The 26,777-nt window shown below is 44.8% G+C and overlaps 1 protein-coding gene across 1 annotated transcript in view; it reads left to right on the top strand.

Annotated features, from left to right (window-relative positions):
- The window catches only part of Slit3 (slit guidance ligand 3), a 593,310-nt gene extending 590,182 nt beyond the window's left edge, over positions 1-3,128 (top strand). The window contains exon 36 of the mRNA XM_038326237.1: positions 2,690-3,128. Within this exon, the coding sequence (XP_038182165.1) occupies positions 2,690-2,925 (236 nt within the window). The 3' untranslated portion in view covers positions 2,926-3,128. The remainder of the gene's footprint in view (positions 1-2,689) is intronic.
- Positions 3,129-26,777: the final 23,649 nt, after the last annotated feature.

The raw sequence follows: 26,777 nt of genomic DNA, 5'->3' as shown, positions 1-26,777 counted from the left end.
AGGAAGCCATGCATGATGGCTTAAGTGACCGACCCAGAGAAGTAACTGTACTGTCATTTCCAGGTCATTATATCAGTTAAACTGCCAAGGTACATTCAGTAAAGAAGGCTGCTGCATAGAAGATGTAGCAGGTGATGGGGTCATTATGGACACTGACTGACTGTCCTGCTACCTTGCAGAGTGTCTCAGACGAACATACGCCATGTAGAATGGTACCTAGGGATGTGCTCAGAGCTGAAGTGTACGACTTAACTTTGTGAAAAATCTAAGTAGGATTTTTTAAAGATTTATTTTTATTATTTTTCTATGTGTGTGTGTGTGTGTGTGTGTGTGTGTGTGAATGAATATATGCCATGTGTGTGCATTTCCCATAGAGGCCAGAAGAGGGCATCAGATTCCCCCAGAACTGGACTTGCAAGTGGTTGTGGGCCGCCTGGGTGCTGGGAACTGAGCTTGGGTTCTCAAGTCCTCTAGAAGGGCTGTAAGCACTCTGAACTGCTGAACCATCTGTATGACCCCAAGTTAGGACTCTTAAAAGTCAGAAGCAACACCGTTGTCATGAAATAAAATTCTGGGTGTCCTTGAGCCAGACAGTTCTCTCTGGGTTGTAATTCCCCACCCAAAACAATGACACTCATTTATTGTAAACACTAAGTAATATTGTGGTGGATGAGAATTCAACATTGATTCTTGAGTGAGATCCCCGAAGTGGCTAACAAGCCACCTAGAGTGGCCAGCATAAGCAAAATGGCCCGACAAGAAATACCAACAATGTTTTTCCTATACTGTCTAACAGAGAATGCCTGAGTACAGAGGGAGGGGAGCACCCTCATGCTACCCCATCTCCTTGATTGACACTGACTCGGAGCTAAGAGAGAGTTTGTCATCACAGGCAGAAGGAGGGGGGGGGGCACACAGAGAGAGACAGAGAAAGGAGAAGGGAAAGAAAAAAGGAAAGGTGTTGGGGAGGGAGGAGAAAGAAGGGAAGAAGTCTTCAATCAAAATTCCAAGACCCCATGAGCTCACTAATGCTTTCTCCCATATGTTTAAAGAAGCATGATACAGTTCTTCCCAAACCAGTTCAGAAAACTGAAGAGCACAGCGTACTTCCCACTCATTCTGCAGAATTCACATTACCCTTACACCCAGACAGAGAAACATGTGTGGGAGAAGAGGGGACAAGGGAATGGAAGGAGATGGAGTAGGGGAAAACCAAACACCTAGGGGTCAATATCCCTGACAAACCCAGAAGCCAAAGTCCTTGGCTTGAAACTATCACTTCGGGGCTTCTCTTCCACATAATCACTGGTGTGCGCACTCTCTCCGCCACCAGCTTCCAAGCCACACCCTGTCACTCAGGGACTCTTGCGTCTCACATCTGCATAGAGCACCCTTAACTAAACCTGTTCGTGTTTTAAATCTGAAGTAATTTTCACCTCGGGCCCACATCAGGATGGCATACACACCGCTCATATACCCTTCACCCCATTGTTAGTGTTGCCATACTTGTGCTCCCACATCCCACACACACGCATGCCCACATGCCACACACATGCATGCACACCCACACGCCCTTCATCTCTCTGCTCCTTCCGAATCCTTTAAAGCCCTTCCCAGTTTGAAAGAGCTTTGGAAGGTGAATTCTATGCCTGTGCATCGAATTGAAATACATAACCCTCTAAAAAGCACCGATGCTTTTTCTTCAGTCGCCTCTGCGGCTCACAAACGGATCATTGAGGAGGCTGGGTATATGTGTCATGGTTTTCCAGGCAGATAGTCTGTAGAGCTGAGGCACAGGATGACAAGGGATGATGCTACGATTCTGCTTTCCTTCCCCAGATGTTCTGTCAGTGTTGGGAGGAAGTAGAGGATGGAGGAGAAGAACAGGGTCAGAGGTGAACATCCCAGCACAGCTGGGGGTCCTCTTTACTGCTCTCCCGTGGTTCCTAGGACTTCCACAAACGTCCTGAAGGGCTGTTACCTCATTAGCATTTTTTCCAGATCTCATCTGCGTGGTCACTTCCCCAAAAGCCTCCCGGGCCCTGGACCAAGTCAACTGCCTTTCGTGTGCTCTTATAGAAACATGTACCTTAATAGCTTCTCTCTGCCTTGGTTTCTCATTACAAATAGATCCACTTCGGGGTCGATAGATTTGGAGTGCAGGCTCTAGATCAAGGGAGATGGACTAAGGGAGTGATAAGGCCAGTCTGGGACCAGTTGGAGCTCTGATGCTCCATCCAGAGCTCTTAGCATGCTGTCCACCATGGCAACATGGGGAACAGGCTGGCCTCCACAGACCTCCTAGTTTCAAAGAAGCCAGCAACCCAGATTCTTAAGTGAATCCAGATGTTTTCAATTTTAGTATCTAAGCATCTGCCTAGTAACCAGTTGCTAGTTCCTTGGAGGATGGAGGGGACCAAGTTCACTCCTGTCACCAGAATATCTTTGGGGAATAATTGTCCTAGTGTAGAGCCTGGCACAGTAAAAGTTCTCCATATAGAGGGAGGGACAGACTGAAGGATGGAAGGAAGGGTGGGTAAGTAGGTTGGGGGAGGGGGGGACAACCTAGTGAATAAGTATAGGCGGCTTCAGATCACGTGTCCCCTGATAGCCAATCAAGGACCACCCCACGGTCATGCCAGACCCCTTCACCCTCAGTGCCCTAACGTTACCTCTCTGCCCTCTTCAGAGAATCCATGTTTGGGGGAGATAGTCCGTGAAGCCATCCGCCGTCAGAAAGATTACGCCTCCTGTGCCACAGCCTCCAAAGTGCCCATCATGGAATGCCGCGGCGGGTGCGGAAGCCAGTGCTGCCAGCCAATCCGCAGCAAGCGGCGGAAATACGTCTTCCAGTGCACCGACGGCTCCTCATTCGTGGAAGAGGTGGAGAGACACTTGGAATGTGGCTGCCGCGCGTGTTCCTGAGCCCTCTGCCACCTACCCACCCGTCACCTCTCAGACTCCAGCTCACTGGGCTGGAGACAGCCACACGGAACCTCCTTGAGATTCGGGATGAAGGAAAGAAAGCTGGAGAGGAAGAGGCAAAAGAGAGAATATTAAGTATATTGTAAAATAAACAAAAATAGAACTTATTTTTATTATGGAAAGTGAATATTTTCATCTTTTATTATATAAATATATCACACGGTCTGAGTATATGTACTATATAGTGTGTTATTTTTACTGAGTTTTGTTTTGTGTTGTGTATTTGTTGTGTTTTATAAACAGCTGTTTAAAATTTTAAGACAAAATAAGACTAATAAAAATGTTTTAAACAAAAGGATAAGAATAGAGAAACGGTAGCCTGTCTGAGGCAGGAAGAGGGAATTTTATGTGTACATAGCTCTTTCCAGTCAGCAAAACCGAGAGCTCTTTCCTGAGCTGGTGGGGAAGGAGCAGAGAAGGGAAATTCTGTTTCTCTGTGGGCTTCACTCCTCTTTTTCTCTCTTCCTTGACAAGTAGCAAGCTTCTCATAGTTCTGGCTTTCTAGGCCCAGTGTGCTCTTTGCTTCCAGATAAGCTGCTGGGCCCTGAAAGTCTTATTGCAGTTCAGAGGAATTCTTGCCCCTTGCCCATCATCTGACCCAGGCCCCCTGGCTGGGTGTGAGCCCTGGGGACCCCGACTTCTTGGCCAACCCTGGTCCCCTGAGGGAGTTGACACTGACTTTGCTGAGCAAGCTGGGTCTGTTCTGCTGAATTCACAAACAGCCACTTTTCCTGCCCCTCCCATGAAGCGTGTCCTCAGAGATGAGGCAGAGAAGAGGGAACTATAAACTGGCCACAGGCCCCAGACTTGGCCCTCCCTCACAAGTCTTCCTTCCAGCCAGTTTTATTGGAGTACAATTCCAGAAGGCAGGCACCAGGGCTGCCCAAGGACAAGCCATGCCTTCATGGATGCCCAACAGGCAAACCTCTGGCATCTGGCCCTCCAAACCACCATCTCATTGCCTAGAAACGGCACCATCCAGCACGTGCCTGAACCCCACTTTATCCCACACCGACTTCTCTGGTGCAATGAACCCCATTTCTTTTGGGGGGGGGGGTTCGAGACAGGGTTTCTCTGCAGCTTTAGAGACTGTCCTGGAGCTAGCTCTTGTAGACCAGGCTGGTCTCGAACTCACAGAGATCCACCTGCCTCTGCCTCCCGAGTGCTGGGATTAAAGGCGTGTGCCACCACAGCCCGGCTGAACCCCATTTCTTAACCAACGACACCCAGGCCCCTCTCGGGCTCCGTCGCTTGCCTTACACCACCATCTGATAGGTAGAGGAGTCTGGGCTGGAGCATAGCCTCAAACTCTAGATTCCCTCCAGAAGGAGTGGACACAGGAGACAGGCAGTAAAAAAGACCCATCGGCGAAAGGAAAGCAGGTGCGCTTCCAGCTGCCTTTGCTCTTTGCTCTTTGCTCAGTTTTCCCTTCTGCCTCATTCGTGTCTAGGGAAATTCTAGAGGCAGGGCCTCAGGCATCCAGGAAGTTCTTATTGCTGTTAGCAAACACGGTTGTCCAGCTTCAGACTCAGCCTCCTGAAGGCCTTTCCTCATCTCCCACATCTTCCCCCACCCCTATTCACCCTCCCCCCCACAGCCCTCATCACTTAGCACCTGCGGCCAGCTTCTGAGCCACTCACACCAACCCCCTGGCTCTGCTTATCTATCCTTTCTCTAGAGCCTCTGCTGCTGGAGCCTCAGGAAGGAGAGTGTGGGACCTTTCTGCTCTGAAGGTCCCCTGAGGAGCTCAGCTACTCTGTGAGGACCGATGGTTGGCCCAAAACTGAAAGTGAAGAAGGGTGAGAGAAAAGAGAGGAAGGTAGAGGGACGGACACAAGGCAAGTGGAAGACAGGGAAGGAGGGTGAAGGGATGTGATAGAGAAATCACTTTTGAACAAGCATATGCGTGTGCATTGCTTTCCAGGGTTTGTACCTTATAATGGCTGTGTTGAAAATGTTCATAGTTAGATTTAGGAAGTAGGTGCTCAGTACAACACACTCAGATGCCACTGCAGTGTAAGCCCATATATTTATTTATTTATATGCACATATTCATTTAATTCTCAAAACAGCTCTATGTAAAGCCATTACTAACCTACTTTATGGTTGAGTAAGTTGAGATGGAGAAACTAAGGATCTTACCTAAAAGGTCGATTACTAATACGTTCTAGAAGCCAAGGCTTGAGCCCAGGCTGTCAGAATCCAGAATTTGCTCACTTAACCACTATATCACACTACTTCTTGTAGGAAAGAAACACACTGTGCCTTTAAGGATCCTACAGTCTGGGGCAGGAACAGTGGTTAAATGGACTGCTTTGTTGTACTATTCTGGTCTTAGCCAAAAGGTCAAAAGGCAATAATTGCTTGATTGATATATATATATATATATATATATATATATATATATATATATATATATATACCTTAATGACAGAATAATGAGGGCCACTCAGAGGAGGGTATTTCCAATCCTGAGTATCGGTCAGGTAAGGAGTTTGACAGCACAGGAAATGACCCACTGAAAAGCAGTAAAAGGGAAAAGTCTGGAATGTTTGGTGAGCAGCCAGAGGCCCATCGTAGCAACAATGTGGAATCTCCCCGTGGGGCCACAAGAAATGGGGAATGTGAAGGCAGGCGTAGTCCTACAAAAAAAGAAAAGTCACATGGCTAAACCACGGGGAGCCAGAGACTTGGCATGGGCAGGGCAGTAGCAAGATGGTCTGTGGGCTAGAATGGGGAGACAGAGACATATCTCAAGCCGGCATGTAGGCTTTAATCATTCAAAATGGCCTCGGGGCTCATAGTAGTTCACTTTGTGGCCGGCAGACACTAATCTCAGAGTGAATCTCAAAGTCTCCACCATAGCTCAGGAATTCAGTTCTGGAAGAGGTGACCTTGGGATGTGCCCAGTGTTCCCTCCCAACCGTCCTGTCCCCCCAGCCCAGCCATCCCCAACAAATGGACCTGATTATTCCATCACCAACCCCCCTCCAACTCTGGGAGGAGACACTGGGCTGGAAGCTTTTTCCCTGCGGCCACAAGAACCCTGCCACCACCCTCTTCCACTCACCCTGTGTTTGTCTCTGAATCCAGCCGCAGTCAGCCAAGGACAGAAGGGCCAGGCTCTGCTTCCAAGCATGGCTTCGACAGACCTGACCATACAAGATGCCAAACACAAAGATCATCCATAAAATCATCCCCAGAATGAAGTTTCTCTAAAACTGAAATTTAGAAACTTTATTCTCGAGAGTAGCCAGATTCTAAGACCAGAACCATCCATGCACAGGAAGAGGTCGGGTAGTTTGCACTCTGAGGGGTGTGGCTTAAAGTGTGTGTGGGGGGGGGGGGTGACTCTTATATAGAAGAGTCCATCTGCTCTCTTACCCCCTGAGCGGGGTCAGGAGATAGCAGACCCCTTTGGGATTCAACAAAGCGGGGTGGGAGGGGTATGTGTACCCCAGATGGTTGATGAAATGCTACATCTCAAAGCTCCATGATGAAGTACGGAGCAAAGCCCTGAAATGTACAATGTCATTAATACTGTTGTCGTTGATGTTACAGACTTGCCAAACAGCCATTTTTAAAAGAAAACTTTGCCTATTCCACCTCATGGCAAGGAGTCTGATGCTTCAGAAAATGAAATGGGGGAGGGGAGAAGACTTCCCAGAGTTAGCAAAAGAAAGGAGAAATGCTCCCGGGGGATCCTCAGGAACCCAGGAATGACCAGACTGACACTGAGCGAGCCAACCTTGCATTCCTCAGAGAAGCAGTCACCCACTGTCTCCGCTTGGAGCAGGAACCCTTAGCAACAGATGAGATACCCTTCAAAGAGTCACAGGATCCCAGGTAGCAGAGGTGGGGGGACCCTTGGGGTTGCTGTGGGTCAGGAAACAAGGATTCGAGAAATGAGATGATAACTATCACAAATCAAAGTTACGTAGCTGATCCGTACCTAAAGGCAGCAAGGGCTCCAAGGGGTCCATACAGCCAGTTGCTCTTGCTATACCACAGTGAGGATCCAGGCAGAGCAAAGCCTGAGACTGGACACATAAACAGAAGTACATCCTCCACCTTCCCACAGCCACCTCCCCGGGTACTCATAGATGACCGGGAAGCTGGGACCATGGACAGCTTGAGCATCACTCACCCGTATTGTCAACTGGGAATGTAAGCAGCACCATGGGAAACACTGGGACAAAGCTAATCGTAGATGGGAGCCAGTGGGACCAGTTAAGGCAGAGTTGGCATTTGGCAAAACTTAGTTCTCTAACTCAATGGATTCTAATATGAAAAATTTTTTTTTAATAAACTTAACACTGTTACAATGCCACTTCCTCAGTATGGAATAAAGAATATGCATTTCTTGCTTCAACATCTGCCATCTTCTGATGTCATTCAAATAAACAGATGGGGAGTCTACTGTGTTCTTGTGAATGCTATAACTCAGTCTTGCTCTCTAGTGTGTGTTTTGTTTTTGCCCCTGACTTTTAGACCCTATAAGTATAGTATAAATTGTAGTATAGGTACTACATTCATGGGGGTTGGGTAAATCTGTGTGGAATCAGTTGAAAGAAACTAATTTCTTAGACCATTAAGTAAGAAAGAAACACATCCAGAATTCCCATACACATTCCCTAAGGCCTACGTATATGGCTTGTGCTCCAGGGTCTATAAGAGATGTGGCTTGAATAGGGTTCAGTCACAGACTGGATGCCAAGGGTTGTGGTGAAGGAAGTCTCTCACTTTCAGAATGGAGAAGACACATAAACGGAAGGTGAGTCCTCCAGGGTCTGTTTCATCCCCTCTACTTGTATTTTTTGTTTGTTTGTTTGTTTGTTTTGTTGTTTCGTTTGTTTGTTTTTCAAGACAGGGTTTCCCTGTGTAGCCCTTCCTGTCCTGGAAATCACTCTGTAGACCAGGCCAGTCTTGAACTCACAGAGATCTGCCTGCCTCTGCCTCTGCCTCCTGAGGGCTGGGATTAAAGGCATGAGCCACAAACATCCAGCTCCTCTACTGGTTCTTTCACCAAGCATTTACTGTGCATTTGTTACATGCCAGGTATCATTCTAAGCAATAAAGATTTCAACGATAATGAAAACCAAGTCTTGTTTTGGAGTGTAAGTGTTAACTGACAGGGTGAGTTGTGTGCCAATCAACACCTAGAGATACTGATAACAGATATCCATAATCGCTTAAGAAAACAAAGTAGAGGAAATGTGACAGAATTACAGGTGGGTGCTTTACTAAGAGAGCAAGGTAGGCCTCTGTGAAGGACTGAAAAGCAGGATACCAAGAAATTAAAAGATAAGCAGAGTGGCAGTGCCACTCTTGCCGGTCACCTCCTCTCACGTGGTTATGTTTATGGGCAATGATGATCCAAACATTTTATAGGCCAGAAAAGATGATAGAAGGAAATCCACCCACCTCTCTGCCCTGGGAACACTTCAGAGGCTGTGGACTCACCCAATGAGGGTGCATATGGAAGCTGCCAGAGGCCAGTTGAATCTTATATCCTTGGGGAAAGGCCCTATACTGCCCTTGTTGAGATGCCAGCAAGAATAAGACACTGGCAGCAGCATTATGTCCAAATGCTAAGATCAAGAAACCCTGCTTAGGCTAATCAGATCCATCTCTGAGTACCTAGATAGAACCATGTACCAAAGAAGGGTTGGAATACAGAAGAAGAATTCTATAGAGCTCCTTGAAATGCCTTGCTGGGAACACATGGCGGCTGGTGTTCTATTCTTGGGTTTGGAACACTGTTGTCAATAGGACACTGGGACAAGGGCATTCTGGACAGGGGAAACACCACCACCATCCTTCTGTCATCCTGTGTCCCTACTATATAACCAGTCCAAATGGATATAGAACAAGAGTCTAGATTTACTATCTTTAGGTGGCATCTGAAATATGGTGGAGTAGGTGACAGTCAACTCCAGACTTGTTTTCTTTAATGCTCCCTGATGTGGGATTCCCCTCTGTATGCTGTGAATACGTTTTATTACCATCAGTTAATAAAGAAGCTTCTTTGGGCCTATGGCAGGGCAGAATAAAGCCAGGCAGGAAATCCGAACAGAGATAGAGAAAGTAGGCAGAATCAAGGAGATGCCATGTAGCTGCAGAAGGAGAAAGACGCCCGCCCTGGAACCTTACCAGTAAATCACGAACCACGTAGTAAAATACAAAATAATAGGAATGAGTTAATTTAAGATGTAAGAATTAGTAAGAAGCCTGAGCTATTAGACCAAGCAGTGTTTTAATTAATACAGTTTCTGAGTGATTATTTGGGGTCTGGGCAGCCAGGAAACAAACAAGTAGCCTCTGCCTACAGCTCCCCAAGGTCTCGCTCCCAGAGTGACACTATTAGAAGAGACTGTATTTGTTACTTTCTTGTTGGTGTGGCATCTTATTTTGGTGGCTTTAAGGCGTTATAGCTCACCATGGAGAGAAAGGCACAGCAGCAGGAGCAGCTGATGACAGCGGCAGTAGGAGTATGAAGCTGCTTGCTCACATTTGGGCAGATCGAGAAGCAAAGAGAGACAAATGTTGGTACTCAATAGGCTCCCTTCCTTCTATTCTTTTATCCAGTCTGGCCCTGTAGACCATGGGATGCTGCCTCACACCTTAGGATGAGTCTGCACTCCGTTAAATCTCTCTGGAGATACTCTCACACACATGCCAAGGGGTGTGTCTTCTAGCTGATTCTTATGACAAGGAAGAGTACCCAAGAGCATGCATGATTGAAAGGTCTCTAACAAACCCCTGGGGAAACCGGATATGCATCGGTACCTATTCCTAACCAGCTTCTGAAATGCACTAGTGAAGGTCAATGAGCTCAGTATGAGACATGGATCTATTACACTACCAGAACACAGAGAAAAGGCTTCCGGGACGTGGATGTGGATGATCCTGAGCACTTAGGCATCAAAAGCAAACAGACGGGTGGGACTGAGGAGCTTCTACAGAGCAAAGGGAAAGGTTCACAGAGTAAAGAGTGACCCATGGCCATGGAAAATCTGTGTGTGTTAAGAAGTTGACAGCTAGAATGTACGAAGAAAATAAAGGGAGCCAATAAGAAGACAGAACCTGGTTTAACAATGGGAAAAAGACCTGAATGAACTATTCTAAGAAGATTAACAATGATCAAAAGCCTTGTAAGAAAATGCTCCAAAGTGCTGGGAAAAATGCAGTTCAAGACCACATTGAGATTATCACTCATTTCAACAAGAATGGTTGTCAAAAACATGACAGACAACAAGTACTGCAAGGATGTAGAAGGGACCCCTGCATACAATAGGGGAGGATGCAAATTAGTACCGCTCTGTGGGAAGCACTTTGGTGTTCCTCAGAAAAGTAAAACTGGTACTACTATATGATCCAGCATCCTTGTTTTGTTTTGTTTTGTTTTGTTTTGTTTTGTTTGAGACAGGGTTTCTTTGTGTAATTCTGGCTGTCCTAGAACACACTCTGTAGACCGTGCTGGCCTAGAATTCAGAGATCCACCTGCCTCCGCCTCCTGAGGGCTGGGATAAAGGTGTGGGCCACCACTACCCAGCTGATCCAGCATTCTTTCCACAGAGAATATTTACATGCTTTCTATTTACATGCTGAAAAGCTACCTGCTTGTCCATATTTATTGCTGCATTGTTCACAACAGCCAAGACTCAAACCTAGAAGTCTATCAATAGTATTTTAAATATCATTTAAATTTAAATCATTTAAATATCATTTAAATAGTATTTTAAAGTATCACTTTAAAAACGTGGTACATATCCATAAAAATGAAATACTATTGGTTGGTTCATATAAAAGGATGCAGTTTGGGACGGGAGAGAGAGCTCAAGGGTTAAGAGTACTTGTTGCTTTTGTAGAGGACCTGGGTTCAATCCCCAACACCCACATTAAGTGGCTCATAACTGTCTGTTATTCTAGTCCTAGGCCTTTGCGGCACTATATTTTGGTGCACAGATATTCTTGCAGGTAACACGCCCATGCTCATAAATAAAATAAAATGAAAAATAGAAAGATAGAATTCTGACAGCTGCAACTTGCTATACCTGGAATAAACTGCAGTAAGATAAATACACATGATCTCACTCGTGTGGAATCTAATTGAAAAAGTCTCTTAGAACCCTTGGTACATGCCTTTAATTCCAGCACTTAGGAGACAGAAGCAGACAAATCTCTGAGTTAAAGGCCTGTCTGGTCTACAGAGAGAGTTCTAAGACAGCCAGGGCTACACTCAGAAACCCTGTCTCAGAAAGGAAGGAAGAAAGGAAGGAAGGAAGGAAGGAAGGAAGGAAGGAAGGAAGGAAGGAAGGAAAAATCATGGTTACTTGTAGAATATTATTTTACCTTTAGTCCCAGCACTCGGGAGGCAGAAGCAGGTGAATCACTGTGAGATCAAGGTCAGCCTGGTCTTACAAGAGCTAGTTCCAGGACAAGATCCAAAGCTATAAAGAAACCCTTTCTTGAAAAAAAAAGAATATTATTTTAAATAGGTAAAGATGTGTTACACTTGTTTGTGCTGCAGAATATTACTTTAACTGTGTAAAGGTGTGTTACTTTTGTTTATGCTGCATTTGTTTAATTATGAAACGATGTATTGCATTTGTTTCACCTTGCCAGCCTACGGCAACTGATTGGCCTAATAAAGAACTGAATGGCCAATAGGTAGGCAGGCGAGAGATAGGTAGGGCTGCCAGGCAGAAAGAATAAATAGGAGAGGGCGCCTATTTATCAGGTGGAAGAAATAACAAGAGAATGAGGAGGAGAAAACAAGGGACACGGCCTGGCCAGAAGCAGGGTATCTGTCAGCCAGACAGAGAAATGGGGAAAGTAAGAGATAGAAAAGGAAGGAAGGTAAAAAGCATTCGAGGCAGCTGGGCAGTGGTGGTGCACACCTTTAATCCCAGCACTCGGGAGGCAGAGGCAGACGGATCTCTGTGAGTTTGAGGCCAGCCTGGTCTACAAGAGCTAGTTCCAGGACAGGCTCCAAAGCTACAGAGAAAACCTGTCTCGAAAAACAAATGAGAGAGAGAGAGAGAGAGAGAGAGAGAGAGAGAGAGAGAGAGAGGAGGCCCCTAGGCAAAGTAGATAAAGAGAAACAGGTTAATTAAATTAAAAGAGCTAGCCAGAAATGTGCCTAAGCTAGGCCAACCATTCAAAACTAATAATAAGTCTCTGTGTCATAATTTGGGAGCTGGTCGGTAAAGCCTGGTACAGTTACAAGAAGTTACAAGTAGGGACGGGGGAAAGGGGTTAGGAAGAGGTTGGCCAGTGGGTACAAGACTGTGGGGAGAGAAGAAACAGAACATCTAGCCGATCAAAAATAAATGTTAAACCTCAATGCAGCCTAAAACATAGCTTCACTAAAACTGGTGGTGAGGAAAATAGACAGATTCATAACTGAGGGGGTGAGGGTGGAGAAAGAATAGCTACAATGTAGCCCTGAGTCCTGGGATGAGCTATTACTAGTTGGGGAGGCGTTAGTTCACCTTTTCTGTGTGTCTTGGGGTGACCTCACTCTAGGGACCTGACTTTGTACGTGGCTTCATCTTTACGCTTTTGATGATAGTGAACAGGGCAGAAGAGTGATGGATGAGAGGCTGCCTGGCTAGAAGGTGCATTCTCGGAATGAGGCACTAGAGCCGGGCAGTCACCAGTGCGCACGCACGCTCTTCACGACCTTTCACTGAGACCACAGAAGGGCTGCCAGCAGGTCCTGCACTCTCCACCTGTCCTAGCTGGGGTTTCTCTCGCGGCAATAAAACACCATAACCAAGGCAACTTATAGAAGAGGTTATTGGGGCTGATGATTCCAGAGGGCTAGGACCCAGACAGAACGGAAGGGGCAGCAGGCCACAGATAGGGTAGCTGGAGCTGGAAACCGAGAGATGAGGGCTTACATCTCAAACTGCAAGCAAAAACAGAGCAAACTCAAAAGGGCCAAAGTTTTTAAACTCTAAAGCCTGCTCCCAGTGGCACACTTCCTCCAGCAAGGCCACACCTCCTAAGCCTCCCCCAAATAGCGCCAACTGGGGACCAAGTATTCAAATGCCAGAGACTGGGGGTGGGGGCATTTATCAATCAAACCATCACATTGTCTAACCAATGAGGGAGAGATCTGAATCATACAGTTAGATACCACAGAGGGAGGATGGGATCCAGGACTCTGCAGTGCCCTGTCCATTGTAACATCCTGATGTGTATGCAGCAAACCCCTGGTGAATGTCTGTGATTGGATGCTTTCCCACACAGAGTATCCTGAGCAAGATGCTCAGCTCATCAGATTATGGAAAGAAGACCACACTAATCAAGAGACTGAAACCATTCACCTTATCTTGGAGCAAAGCTGTGCTGGCTAGATTTATGTCAACTTGACACAAGTTAGAGCCATCTGAGAGGAGAGAACCTCAATTGAGAAAATGCTTCCAGAAGATCCAGTCTGTAAGTAAACAAGCCTATAGAGCATTTCCTTAATTAGTGATGGTTGGGAGAGGACCCAACCCATGGGTGGGGAAACTTTCTGGGCAGGTGGTGGTCCTGGGTTCTAGAAGCAAGCAATCTGAGCAAGCTATAAGGAGCAAGTCAGTAAGCAACACTCCTCCATGACCTCTGCATCAGCTTCTGCCTCCAGGTTCCTGCCATGTTTGAGTTCCAGCCCTGACTTCCTTCAGGGCTGGACTACGATATGGAAGTGTAAGTCACGTAAACCCTTTTCTCTCCAACTTGCTTTTGATCATGGTGTTTCATCACAGTGATAGTAACTGATACGGAAGTCAATACAACTCCTGGGAAATGGCGGAAGCCACTTCCTTTTACAGTGACTGTCCTGAGTCTGGTCCTTCCTCATACCCTCCCACAATCCTCAAAAACACAGCAAGGTAAGACTTGTTACTCCAAGTTACAAAGTTCTGGAATTGTATCCAGTGTGGCCACCGCCTAGGGTTCAATGGGTAGGAAGTCACAGGGCTGTCCCAGCTATTGCTTTTGTCTTCTTTATTTCTTCTAATCCCTAGTCCTCCCGCTAGTAATCTCACCATTCAGAAGATATCAGCTGGCTCTCTGGTCAGCTGGAGCTAACTGAGAGCCCAGGACAGAACAAGACTGACTCTACAGTGATGTATCCCTTGACCTCAAAACCTTAGGCAGCTCAGGACTCAAGCCTTGAATCCCAAAGGAAAGAAAGCTCTGCCTTTTCAATGCCTTGGCTCAATCTTGGACTTTGTTTCTCTAGTATATGGAGGGTGTTTGTTTTGAAACAGACTCACTATGTAGCCCTAGCTGACCTTGATGTCACAGAGATCCACCTGCCTCTGCCTCTCAAGTGCTGGGGCTAGCAGTGTATACCACCACATCCAGCCAGATCAGGGGTTTAAAGAGGCGAAGCTCTGCCTACTTCAGGAGGAAGTAACCAATGTGTAATGGAGCACGGCAGTGTGAAGACTGTTTCTTAAAGTTAGTATTCTTCAGGATTCAAGCCTGGGCAGCAGGGTTGCCACAAGTTGAAAGCTACCCTGGGCTACATAATGAGTATCAGGCCAGACTTAGGTATAAAACAAGACCCTCTCTCCAGAAATAAAAACAAAAATAAAATGAAGAAATTTTGGATTCTCAGCCTATTGTTCAGTGATGCAAAAAAAGAAAAAAATATATGCTTTGCCCTTTCAGAACTGATCAGAAATTCCTGGAGGGAGCACCAACCTGCTGCAGAACAAAGTCCTTCTTCCATCCTTTCCCTCTACGACTGCCTTTTCTGGGGTCGCAGCTCCATTCTACACAACTCCATCTTCTGAGGATGCCTGCCAGATAACGGACTATCCCATGACTCCAATGGGCCATCTCATCTGCCTGCCTCTGCCTCTGCCTCTGCCTCTGCCTCTGCCTCTGCCTTCATCTTGTCTCTCCGAATATCCTCTCCCTTTCTCCAGCCCACCATTCTATTGTCCATAAACATGTAGGAATGTTTGGCAAGTCCTGTGCCATACCGTTACCATAAGAATGAGGTGGAGGCCAGATGGTTTTTAGAACTCGGCGTCTGTACTACGTGCTATACGGTACTGCGCCTGTAGCTCCCGTGTCACTACAGGACCGGTTGTGGGAACCAGTAACTGGGCTGAAAATTTAAAAACACATTCACAGAGAGACACAGAGAGACAGGACCAAGGGTCACTCTTGATACAAGAGTGCCAACTTTATTGAGCTCAGGTGAAGCTTTATATAGGGATCCTCAACTGCTAGCCACACCCCAGCTCTCGGGCTCTTTCAGCTGCAGACCCATCGGAACCCACTCCCCTGCCATTAGGGTTTCTTGCTCAGAGCAGCTGCAGCCGGCTCAGAACAGAGGAAAACAATTTGTTTTGCTCAGAGCAGCTGCAAACACAGGAAAAACAAGCTGCTCACAGGGAATTCAGGGTCCGTGGATCCACAGCCCCCAGTAGCTCCCAACAGATGGTGGTGGCACATGCCTTTAATCCCAGCACTCGGGGAGGCAGAGGCACGCAGATCTCCGTGAGTTCGAGGCCATCCTGATCTACAGTGCTAGTTCCAGGACAGCTGAGAAAACCTGTCCCAGAAAAATAAATGAGGGTGGAGCCATGACTCAACAACTGGCTTGCCATTCTTAGAGTCTCACTAAGTCACTCTCCTGCCCGAAAGGATGCCAGGTATTGGACCTGGCACCTCAAGGCAAAGCTGCATACTGAAGCAGGGACTTGACCTCTGCCGTCAGGCCTGATTGCGGCAGAGGAAAGGAGCTGGGAGTTGCTTCCTTCTCCACCTCCCATCAACAAAATGAGCCCAGGTGTTCTCCACTCTTGCCATCTCTAAAACGGAATTCAGAGCAGTCTCTGTCCACAACTGGCACAGAAACGGCCAGGTAGACAAATGAAGGCAGTCCTACCCAGCAGCATCTCCCTGGCATCATCTGTAGAAGGTGGTACAAACAGAAACTGTGACACAGAAGTGTGTCCCTGCACCTTTAATCCCAGCCCTGGGAAGGCAGAGGCAGGTGGATCTCTGTGAGTTCCAGTCTAGCCTGTCTACATAGTGAGTTCCAGACCAGCCAGGGCTACACAGAGAGACACTATCAAAAAAAAAAAAAATGTGCCACTGTATCCCAGCCTGACCTGCACCTGCCACCTTCCCCTTCACGTCATCAAGGCTCCCTGATCTCTATAGAAAATAAATCTCCATGAAGGATTAACTTGGGTCAGAGATGGAGCTATTCATTCTCACTGTAATGTGAGGCACCCACACACCAGAGAGCAAACCAATGGGTTTGCCCCATCTTGAGTCTTGAGCCTCTAAAACAGTAAACTAAACAGACCTCTTCTCTTTGTTAAAAGACAAAGAAGTGACTTTGGAGAAGTTTTTTTTTAAGACACAAAGGTGTATGAAAATCATAAGAAAAAGGCAAAACTTGAAAACATGTTAAGCAAAATAACTCAATACAAAAAAGTCCCATGCTTCTGTTGTTATGAAATGTCCCCAACTGGATCGTGACCACTGAAACAGAAAGTAGATCCGTCATCGCCAGGGACTAAAAGGAGGAGGAACAGAGAACAGCTGTTGAGCAGGGACAAAGTTTGTTTTCAGGACAAAGAAGAATGTTCTGGAATTGGGTGGGGTGGTGATGATTTTACAACACTGTGATTGTCCCAAAAGTGGCTGCATTACGTGCTTTATAATGGTTTCCTACAATAACTTCAATATTGCCTAAATTTTGCCTCCATTCAAAACCCTAGCTATATGAGGGTTGGTAAGGCTTTATAGTGAGGCGCTATTTTAAAAAATATATATATAAAGTAGAAAGAAGGAGACAGAGGGCATTGGGGGGTAGCTATGTCCACTAAAAGGTAAGCTCAAGAATATTTTTAGGTGTTTTGTGGACTGAGCTTGGGTTTGGTTTTTTAGAGCATATCCATCACAAAACTCAAGAATTCAACTGCAGTGCAGTCACACAGTGGAGGGTAATGATGAGAACAGACAATAAACAGCTACATGCAAGATCATAATTGTGTCCCGTTGACACTCTGTTGAGCTAAGGAAGACAAATCCAAAACCAGTACACATCCTTAATTTTATTTCTATGAAATCCAAAAACAGGCAAAAATTGCTAAGAGTGTAGCAGTCAAATATGACTCTCTCAGGGCCAAGGCATGAAAGGGAATAACAGAAACGGGCAAACCTTTTGGTATGTCTTATATGGTATATATGTTTTAAAATGTTTTGGCATTTTATTTTCATTTTCTACTTATGAGTTTTTGCCCAAATGTATGTCTGCACATGTGCACACAGTACCTGCAAAGGCCAGAAGAGGGTGTGAGGTCCCCTGGGAATGGAGTTACAGACAATTGTTGAGACACCATATGGGAGCTGGAAATTGAACCCAGGTCCTCTGAAAGAGCAGCCAGTGCTCTTAACCACTGAGCCATCTCTCTAACCCCTGATGTGATACATATCTTGATGTGGGTGGCAGTTAAATGAGAGTGTGCATATATTAAAAATTCATCAAGCCCCTACACTTAGGATGTGGGTACTTTACCAAATATATGTTAGACCTCAATGCAAAAGTAGTTAAAATTGTGTTTGTTAAGACTTTCATACAGCATGTCAACTACGATGTCTCAAATACCGTAACATACATAACATTTGAAAATCTAACCTATTTCACATAGCAATACTTCTATGTGAATCAGGCCAGCAATCAGTCTATTTGAAAATTGTTAATACTAATGCTGGTGCCAGCTCACTAAGTGGGTTCCAAAAGCCACTAATAAACCATGGTGAGCTTTTTGAAAACCATAGCTGATGACAGTAGGGAGTCCCTGGATGGTGCGAACAGAACAGCGTTTTAAAAGTTCTCCCTGAAGCAGTAGATCAAGGTGTAAGCCTGGAACCAGGTGGTCAGGGAAAGAAGGCCATTAGCCTTGGAGATGGTGCTAGAAGGCAGAATCAGAACTGGAACCTTAGGATGAGGGGTTTTGTCTACCCCTTTGGGCCTCTGGACTGTCCTGCCATTTTCATCAGTTCTGGTACCTGCCTGGAGTCACCCACTGGTTCTGAGACCTTGATATTCCCCACTGAGGTGGCTGGGGGAGAGGGATGCCCCTTCTCCTCCCCCTGGCGTTGTGGGGGCAGAAACCTTCCTTCCATGACTCTTCCTAGCATGCAGTGTTTCTTTCAGGACACTTAGAGTCTGGGGCCCAGGGAAGAACCAATAAGGAAAGAGAAATCTGTGGTATACCCATTCCTTCCTGACACCATGAAGTCCCTTTATTTACATATTATCTCAGCACTACGAAAGTCTTTTTATTATTAATAATTTTAAGCCAGTATATAATGACTTTCATTACAGAATTTTCATTAGCTGTTCAAATAGTTGGGACTCTTTACTTCAAGCTCAACAGCTGAAGAATGAACCAGCTCTGCCTGATGAAAGTCCTAAGTGCTTTCTCAAGAGGACCTCTTGGCTCAAGATGCTGGCCTGGTTCTCGCCCATCCCCATGGACTTGATGACCTTGTCCAGAGAGAGACTTCCAAGAGGCTGTCTTCTGTCTGGACAGGACTAAAATTTCATACACTGTGTTTGGAGTGGAGTAACTTAAGACTCTTCCTCCACAATGGTCATGCTTTTCTCAGCCAGCCTGGTCCATGGCACCAGGACCTGGCACTGGTTGAGTTGGGCAATTACTCTCTTACTCCATCTTTCTGGCCAGAATAACAGGATTCTGATGCTAGCAGGCATTCTGAGGTTGGGGTGGGTAGAGGAGAGAAGGATAACATGGGGGTGGGTGGGGGGGGTAAAAGAGAGAAGGCTAACATAGGGTGGGAGTAGAGGAGAAAGGACCAATCAGCAGGGCCATGTCCCACGAGACCTGGCTCAGACTGTCTCAACAACCATCCCTGAACTTCCACAGTAGGAAGACGTTGCAGCTGCTGAAAGGCTTCAGCCCTGACCTAAGTACCATGTTTCTTTGCTGTCACCCCATAGAGAATTCTGGAAGTAGAAAAGGATACTAGCTGGAAATCTGAGGTCATTCAGAGCTGGACCCTTGGAAGGAAGATACCAAGGAATAATGCATACACCAGGTGGCCCCCATGGCTGCTCTATGGCCTTCCAGAGCACCCCCCTTGCTTTCCCTTCCCCCTCCCCCTCATGCCAGCCAAACAGCCATCTGATTTCCACAGTCTCAGCCCTGTTGTGCACAGACCTAGGTCAGCCTCTTGCCTTCAGACAGCTTTGGCATGATGCCAGACCTCCAGGGACTCTCATCATGTTGTCTCAGTGGTTCCCAGGAAGTCCCCTCAGTTTGCCTTCTGCGTAGACGGGAGGAGGTGGACACAGAGGCACGACTGTGCCATCGGTGGCCTGTCATCTGCTTGTTATGCCTCGAGCTCGTATTGAGATCAGAAGTTTCTCATCTCCTCTCAGAGTATTGGGCTTAGCTTGTCTAGCAACACGCTCTAGAGACCGATAGCTCTTAACACCTGTGGTACCCTGCTTCAGAGCCCACTCCTGTGACTCCTCAAGGCAGAGTTCCTACCAACCCTTATTCCCTCTCTCAAGTAGCACCAATCTCTGTCCCTTCCCATTCCCCAGCTCCCTAGTCACCTAAGACTCACCTCTAGAATGAAGTTAAACCTACCAGCTGGAAAGAGGTAGAGAACGGCGAACGGGAAGGAAAGGGAGCTGGGCACGGACTGATGCTTTCCCCTCTGGTTTTCTTCAAACTTAAGCCCCTTCCTGCTGTTGCCTCAGTCCTTCCTCTTCACAAGCAAGCATTTTAGGGGAAGAGTCTATATTTAGACCATGTCCTCCCCTCTCTTTTACTTCCCAACACAGTGAAATCTGGCTTCTGATCTCTCTTCTCTACTGGAACTAAGCTGCGCTCACCAAGAATCACCCATCTCCAAAATCCCACTGACACTGAACAGACTGTAATGTCTTGTTTCTCCTGAGCACATGGCACTGAAGGGGACCCCCAATTTTTTACTGACATTGTCCTCCTCTGTCCTCTATGGCTCTGCCTGTCTCTCAGTTACATCCTCTGCTATAGTCTGAACATAATTTATGTCACCTAAGCATCCACTATGTCAAAAGCTAGGTCCCCAGACTGGCACTGTTGGGAAATGAATTGCAGCTTGGTTATTATTGTCTTAATAGCTAATATCCACATATAAGCAAATACATACCATATTTGTATTTTTGAGTCTGGATAACCTCACTAAGAATGATTTTTTTTCTAGTTTCATTTACCTGAAAATTTCCTGTTATTTTCTTTCAACAGCTGAGTAATACTCCATTGTGTAAATGTAGCACATTGTCTTTATCCATTTTTCTATTCAGGAACATCCAGGTTGTTTCCAATTCCTGGCAATTATGAATAGAGCAGCAATGAGCATGGTTAAGCAAATGTCTCTGTGGTATATGCTCAAGTGGTATAGCTGTATCTTGAGATAGAGTGATTCTTATCTTCCTAAGGAATCACCACACTCCTACTGACAATGGATGGGTATTCCCCTTAATCCACATCCTTACCAGCATAAACTGTTACTTGGTTTATTAATCTTAGCAATTATGATGGTTGCAAGATAAAATCTCGAAGTATTTTTGGTTTGTATTTCCATAATGGCTAAAGATGTTGAACATTTCTTTTATTCCTCAGTCATTTCAGTTTCTTCTACTGAGAATTTCTATTTAGATCTGTACCCCATTTCTTAAAATTGGGTTATTTATTTTCTTACTATACAGTTTTTTGAGTTCTTTATATATTTTGGGTTTTAGACCTCTATCAAATAAAGAGTTTCATAAAGCATAACATCAAACAGTCCAGACAAGAACAGTTTCTTTTTAAATGAGCTGCACAAACACAATACCTTAATCAAGAGCAGAAATATATATATATATATATATATATATATATATATATATATATATAATATAAAACAAAATTGACCTAAAATTTGTATCAATAGACCAAAATCCATACCAATGCAAATTATTCATCTCTATAGCATATCCCCCTTTAAATGTAAACAGACATTTATAAACAGTTGTTTAGGGAATTTGGGTGTAGTTCTCTCCAAACTGCTTCCAGCTTTTTGTTGGGAAAGTAGTTGGGGATTCATGGAGACCTTTTGAGGGTTCTTGATCTGTAGTGCGGAGCTGCGGACTGTGTTCCTGCCGCCTGGCTCCTGGCTGCCCGGCTAGCTTATGCCCCAAAATAACAACACAAATTGTATTCTTTTCCATTCTGTAGTGTGGAATTGCGGGCAGGCCTGCTTTTCGTCCTGCCCGGCTCTCGGCCACCAGCTAGCTTATGCCCCGAAATAACAACACACAAATTGTATTCTTTTAAATACTGCCTGGCCCATTACTTCCAGCCTCTTACTCACATCTTGACTAACCCATATCTAATAATCTGTATAGCACCACAAAGTGGTGCCTTACCAGGTAGATTCTAGCGTACGTCCATCTTGGGCTGGAGCTCCATCGCGTCTGGCTTCTCTCTCTGAGGAGAGGCACGGCGGTCTGCCTAACTTAGGAGAGGCGTGGCATCTTACTGATCCTTCTACCTCACTTCCTCTTCCTGTTCTGTCTACTCCACCCACCTAAGGGGCGGTCTATCAAATGGGCCAGGCAGCTTCTTTATTAGCCAATGAAATCAACTCAAACAGAAGACTCTCCCACATCATTTCCCCTTTTTCTGTTTAAACAAAAAAAGAAGGCTTTAACTTTAACATAGCAAAATTACATGTAACAAAACAGTTATCAAGTAAGAATTACAGTTACAATATTTATATCTACTTTAAAAGTATCATAACTAAGGAAAACTATAACTATCTATCTATTCTTCAACTCCATCAAAGACTCCAGAAAGATATAATATTACCTAAGTAAATAAGAAATAAGCAACTTCCAAACTCTAGAAATCACAGAGACATCTTGCTACCTGGACAGTCACCCAAAGTTCTTTTGTACTGTTGGGGCATCCATCTTCGGCCTACAGGCCCATAAGTATCCAGCAGACATTTCTATGCAGCAGGAAATTTCGAAGGCAGTTCAGTCACTATCTGCTGTGTCCTTCAGAATGTCTCACAGACTCTTTCTTGAATCAGGAACCCCGAAAGATCATCTCACATTTAGGCAAGTTCAGCAGTCCTCTCTCTGTGGGTTCTTTGTGTCCAGTTTCTGCAACAGTCCAGGCAAGAGCAGTTTCTTGCACAAATTGCTATCAAACTCCATAAGGATCCTCTTTGATGCCCATCATCTTCTTGAAGTAGATTGGTGCTGCCAGGATCAGACGTGTCTCATTGTCATGAAAAGCTATAAGTTATTAAAACATTTAAAATGCCATATTCTGTAGTCTTTGGAAGATATGAAGAATTCCTATCTAACTGAAATATATCTCTATATATCTAGAAAATCTAAACTAACATGACTACAAGCTTTACTATTATTGATGACTATCCATTAACAATCTATATACATTACATTTTTAAAATGAACTACACAATCACAATACCTTAATCATTATTAGAAATACATATACATATAAAAATTGACCTTAAATTTAAATCACTAAAGCAAAATCCATATAAATGCAAATTATTCATCTCTATATCATATCCCCCTTTAAATGTAAAAGAACATTTATAAACAATATTTGGGAATATGGGCGCAGTTATCTCTCTCCAAACTGCTTCCTGCTGAATGGGGACGCTGTTAATCAGATCTTTCATGGTGTAACCTGTGTGCCAGGTTCATCTCAGTCATCAGTTGGGTGAAGTAATTTTCTGAAGGTGTTCACAGCAACTTTTCAGGAGGGCGTGGTCTACCATACCATATTGGGATAGATGCAATCCATAGGGTCTTATTTTCTGTAAAAACAAAAGAAGAATCTCTTTTCCAAAGTATCATATCCTTAAATCCAAATTCTGAAGTCCAGGTATTTTCAAAATATCTATCTTGGATTAGTTCAGCTGCATGTGTAAACAAATATCTTTTAGCAGCTGTTGCTCCTTCCTCAGCATTCAAACAATTCAAAGAGAGCATAATAGTATACAGCATCAAGATTTTCTGTGTATTTTCCATCTTTGTGTGACTTTATTTTAACCTCTATTTCGTTTATTTTTACTTTTATTTTTTGAGACAGGTTCTCTGTATATCTTTGTCCTGGAATAACTCTTTAGACCAGGCTGTCCTTGAACTCACAGAGATAGTCTGCCTCAGCCACCCCAGTGCTGGGATTAAAGGTGTGTGCTACAATACCTTGAACTCACAGAGATCTCTGTCTCTGCCTCCCAGGCACTGGGATTAAAGGTGTGTGCTACCACACCTTGAAGTCAGAGGTCAATCTACCTCTGCCTCCCAAGTGTTGGGATTAAAGGTGTCTGCCACCACTCCCTAGCTACTTCCTTTTTTCTTTTTCACTTTTAAGAACTTTAACCTTTATCATGCATATATTTTTAGCACAGTGTAAATCATTTAGAGGTTTTCTTTTTTTTGAATCTCTCTTTACTCTATCTCTCTTTTTCTGACCATATGAGCCTTTAAATTACTGAGCAATATGGGTAGGATTCAAGCTGCGGCTTTGCCAGCTAGATCCAGCCCATTCCTTAGCTTTCCAGCCTCATGGCAGAGGTACTGGATGTAGCCATGTTTATCACCACAACTCTGTGGCGGTTCAAGGTCCCTGCCAGCAAGCAAGCTACAACAGTATTAAACAACAATCAAAAGTTCCATAGTCAAGACCGCCTGCTTGAAAGAGTCGGAGTTTGCCCTGGCAGGACGGCCCAGAAAGCCGGCATTTTAAAACAGCACAACTTTTTTCTTGTTACAGCTAAAAACCAAAAAACATGCATTCAGCTTTCCATCAACACCTTTTAAGTGTTTCGTGGCAGGACCTCTTAAAAGAGCTGCAAGATTTTGCAGCTAAAGCTGAGTCAGGAAGCCTCTCTTAGATGAGAGTGCTTTCTTACCTCTAGCAAGCAAAGCCAAACCTGAGAAATAGCTGCTACCAAGAAAACATGCTTTACTCTATTCTTTCCCAAGCTTTCTCAGGCTTTCTGTGGATTCAATTATCCACGTGGGCGCCATTCTGTAGTGAAGAGCTGCTGGCAGGCCTGCTTGGCTCCTGGCCGCTTGCTAGCTTATGCCCCGGAATAACAACACACAAATTGTATTCTTTTAAATACTGCCTGGCCCATTATTTTCTGCCTCTTACTCACATCTTGATTAACCCATATCTAATAATCTGTGTAGCACCACAAAGTGGTGCCTTACCGGGAAGTTTCTAGCGTACATCCATCTTGGGCTGGAGCTTCATTGCGTCTGGCATCTCTCTCTGAGGAGAGGCACGGCGGTCTGCCTAACTTAGGAGAGGCGTGGCATCTTACTGATCCTTCTACCTCACTTCCTCTTCCTGTTCTGTCTACTCCACCCACCTAAGGGGCGGTCTATCAAATGGGCCAGGCAGCTTCTTTATTAGCCAATGAAATCAACTCAAACAGAAGACTCTCCCACATCATTGATCCATCAAACCACATTAGTCTGGAAGGATTTCACAGGTTCTCATCCTCTGTAGAAACAAAAGAAGAACCCCTTTTCCAGTGCAACAAATCCTTAGACCCAAAGATTGAAGTCATGATACTTTTAAAATATATGTTAGTTTAGCTTAGCAGCCCATACAATAAAATGTCTATCTGTACTTAGTTCATTCAGTCAAAAAATTCAAAGAAAACACAATATATATAATCCAGACTCTTTGCGTATATACCATCTTTATGTGGCTTATTTTTTTACTGTATTACTTTTTCTATAAGTTTAATATTTATTATCTTTACTCCTTTAATCTATGACTGTCTGTACTCTTTTATATTACATTTACTGTCTCTTTACTCTTTCTTCTCTATCCCAAGCCTACGTACATGTTTTAAACACACTGTCTCCTTTAGAGGTCCAACAAAAAGCAGAACACAGAACTGGAGTGTGGAGGGCCAGTGAGCTCTTCCCAGCAGGCCTGAGAATGACTGGGAATCAGGGGACTTTGGGGCCTGGCTGGAGATCAGGTTTGCCCACTGTCTTGAGAAAAATGTTTCAGTGAGGAATCCTGATCTCTCACCCTCAATTCAGCCAGGTGACCACCATGGTCCACCCCTTGGAATGTCACCATTGCAATAGTAGTGTGGGTTGCTTTTAAATGTGGATTGTTTTGAGGAAGTTCTCCAGCCTCCATCAGGAAGATAGGTCAGCTCCCAGTGGGGAAGAGAAAGAAAATTTCCTTCAGGTTTTATTAAACCTCAAAAAAAAAAAAAATAGGGATTGGACCTAGAGGAGCAGAGGGAGACATGAAGATCTGTAGTCAGCCTACCTGCTTCCCTGGCAAGAGTCACAAATAGTTGTTTTGTTTTTTTTTTTTTGAGGACTATGCAACCAACCATCTTTATTTTTTAAAATATGAACTTCTATTAATACAAAAGTAGGAATTTTAAGAGGAGTTACATAGGTAGAAATTTAAAACTTATATAGAGATACTTGGGTAAATGACATAGTATAATTTTGGTTAATAATGTCATTGTAGAGGAATGGAAAAATAGTTTTTAAAAGAAGGGGAAAGAGCCGGGCGGTGGTGGCGCACGCCTTTAATCCCAGCACTCGGGAGGCAGAGACAGGCAGATCTCTGTGAGTTCGAGACCAGCCTGGTCTACAAGAGCTAGTTCCAGGACAGGCTCTAAAAAAGCTGCAGAGAAACCCTGTCTCAAAAAAAAAAAAAAAAAAAAAAGAAGGGGAAAGAGGAAATAGATATGGAGAGTGTCTTAATTTGGGTTATTATTGCTGTGATGAAACTCCATGACCAAAAGACACTTGGGAAGCAAAGGGTTTCCTTCTCTTGTAGTTCCAAATCACAGTTCATCAACAAAAGCAGTGAGGGCAGAAACTCACAGAGGATAGGATCCTGGAAGCAGGAACTGAGGCAGATGGAGGAGTGCTGCTTACAGGCTTGCTCCCTGTGGCTTGCTCAATTTGCATGCTAATGGAACCCAGGACCACCAGTCCAGGGATGGTCCCACCCACAGTGGACTGGGCCCTCCCCATCAATCACTAATTAAGAAAAGCCTCTACAGGATTGCTTACAGCCTAATCTTATGGAGACGTTTTCTTTTGTTATTGTTTTGCTGTTGCTGTTGTTGTTGTTGTTGTTGCAATACAGGGTTTCTCTGTGTAGCTCTGACTGTCCTGGAATTCACTCTGTAGACCAGGCTAGCCTCCAACTCAGAGATCTATCTGTCTCTGCCTCCCGAGTACCAGAATTAAAGGCGTGCGCCACTATCGCCTAGTTGGAGGCATTTTCTTAATTGAAGTTCCCTTCACTCAGATGACTTTAGCCTGTGTCAAGTTAATATAAAACTAGCCAGCACAGAGAGAAAGTGTGTATTAGGTTCTTATTAAAACAAGCACTGACAACATTCTGATTCCTGCAGAAAGTAAGCCTATCTGCTTCTCATTCTGTGAACCGGTTTTTTCTGGTTTGGGCTTTTATATAAACAGATGCACATTTGTCATGAGCGTGCTCTGCCAGAATCATAGACGGGTTTGTGTCTTCTGAAATGTCAATCGTTACTAATAACAATACATTCTCTAGCTACATAGGTGTTGTTGGGTGCAATTTGCCAAGAAGTCCCAGTGTCCCTTGACAGCTGGATATCGAGAACACAGGTTACAGATGCAGGTTCTTTTATTCCACTCTTAATTACAATTTCTGTTACAGGGTGGCAACAGAACT

The sequence above is a fragment of the Arvicola amphibius genome, chromosome 4 (assembly GCF_903992535.2).
Source record: "Arvicola amphibius chromosome 4, mArvAmp1.2, whole genome shotgun sequence".
Classification (NCBI taxonomy): Eukaryota; Metazoa; Chordata; class Mammalia; order Rodentia; family Cricetidae; genus Arvicola; species Arvicola amphibius.
The sequence above is the reverse complement of the archived record's forward strand: the minus strand, read 5'-3'. Positions and strand labels throughout refer to the sequence as shown.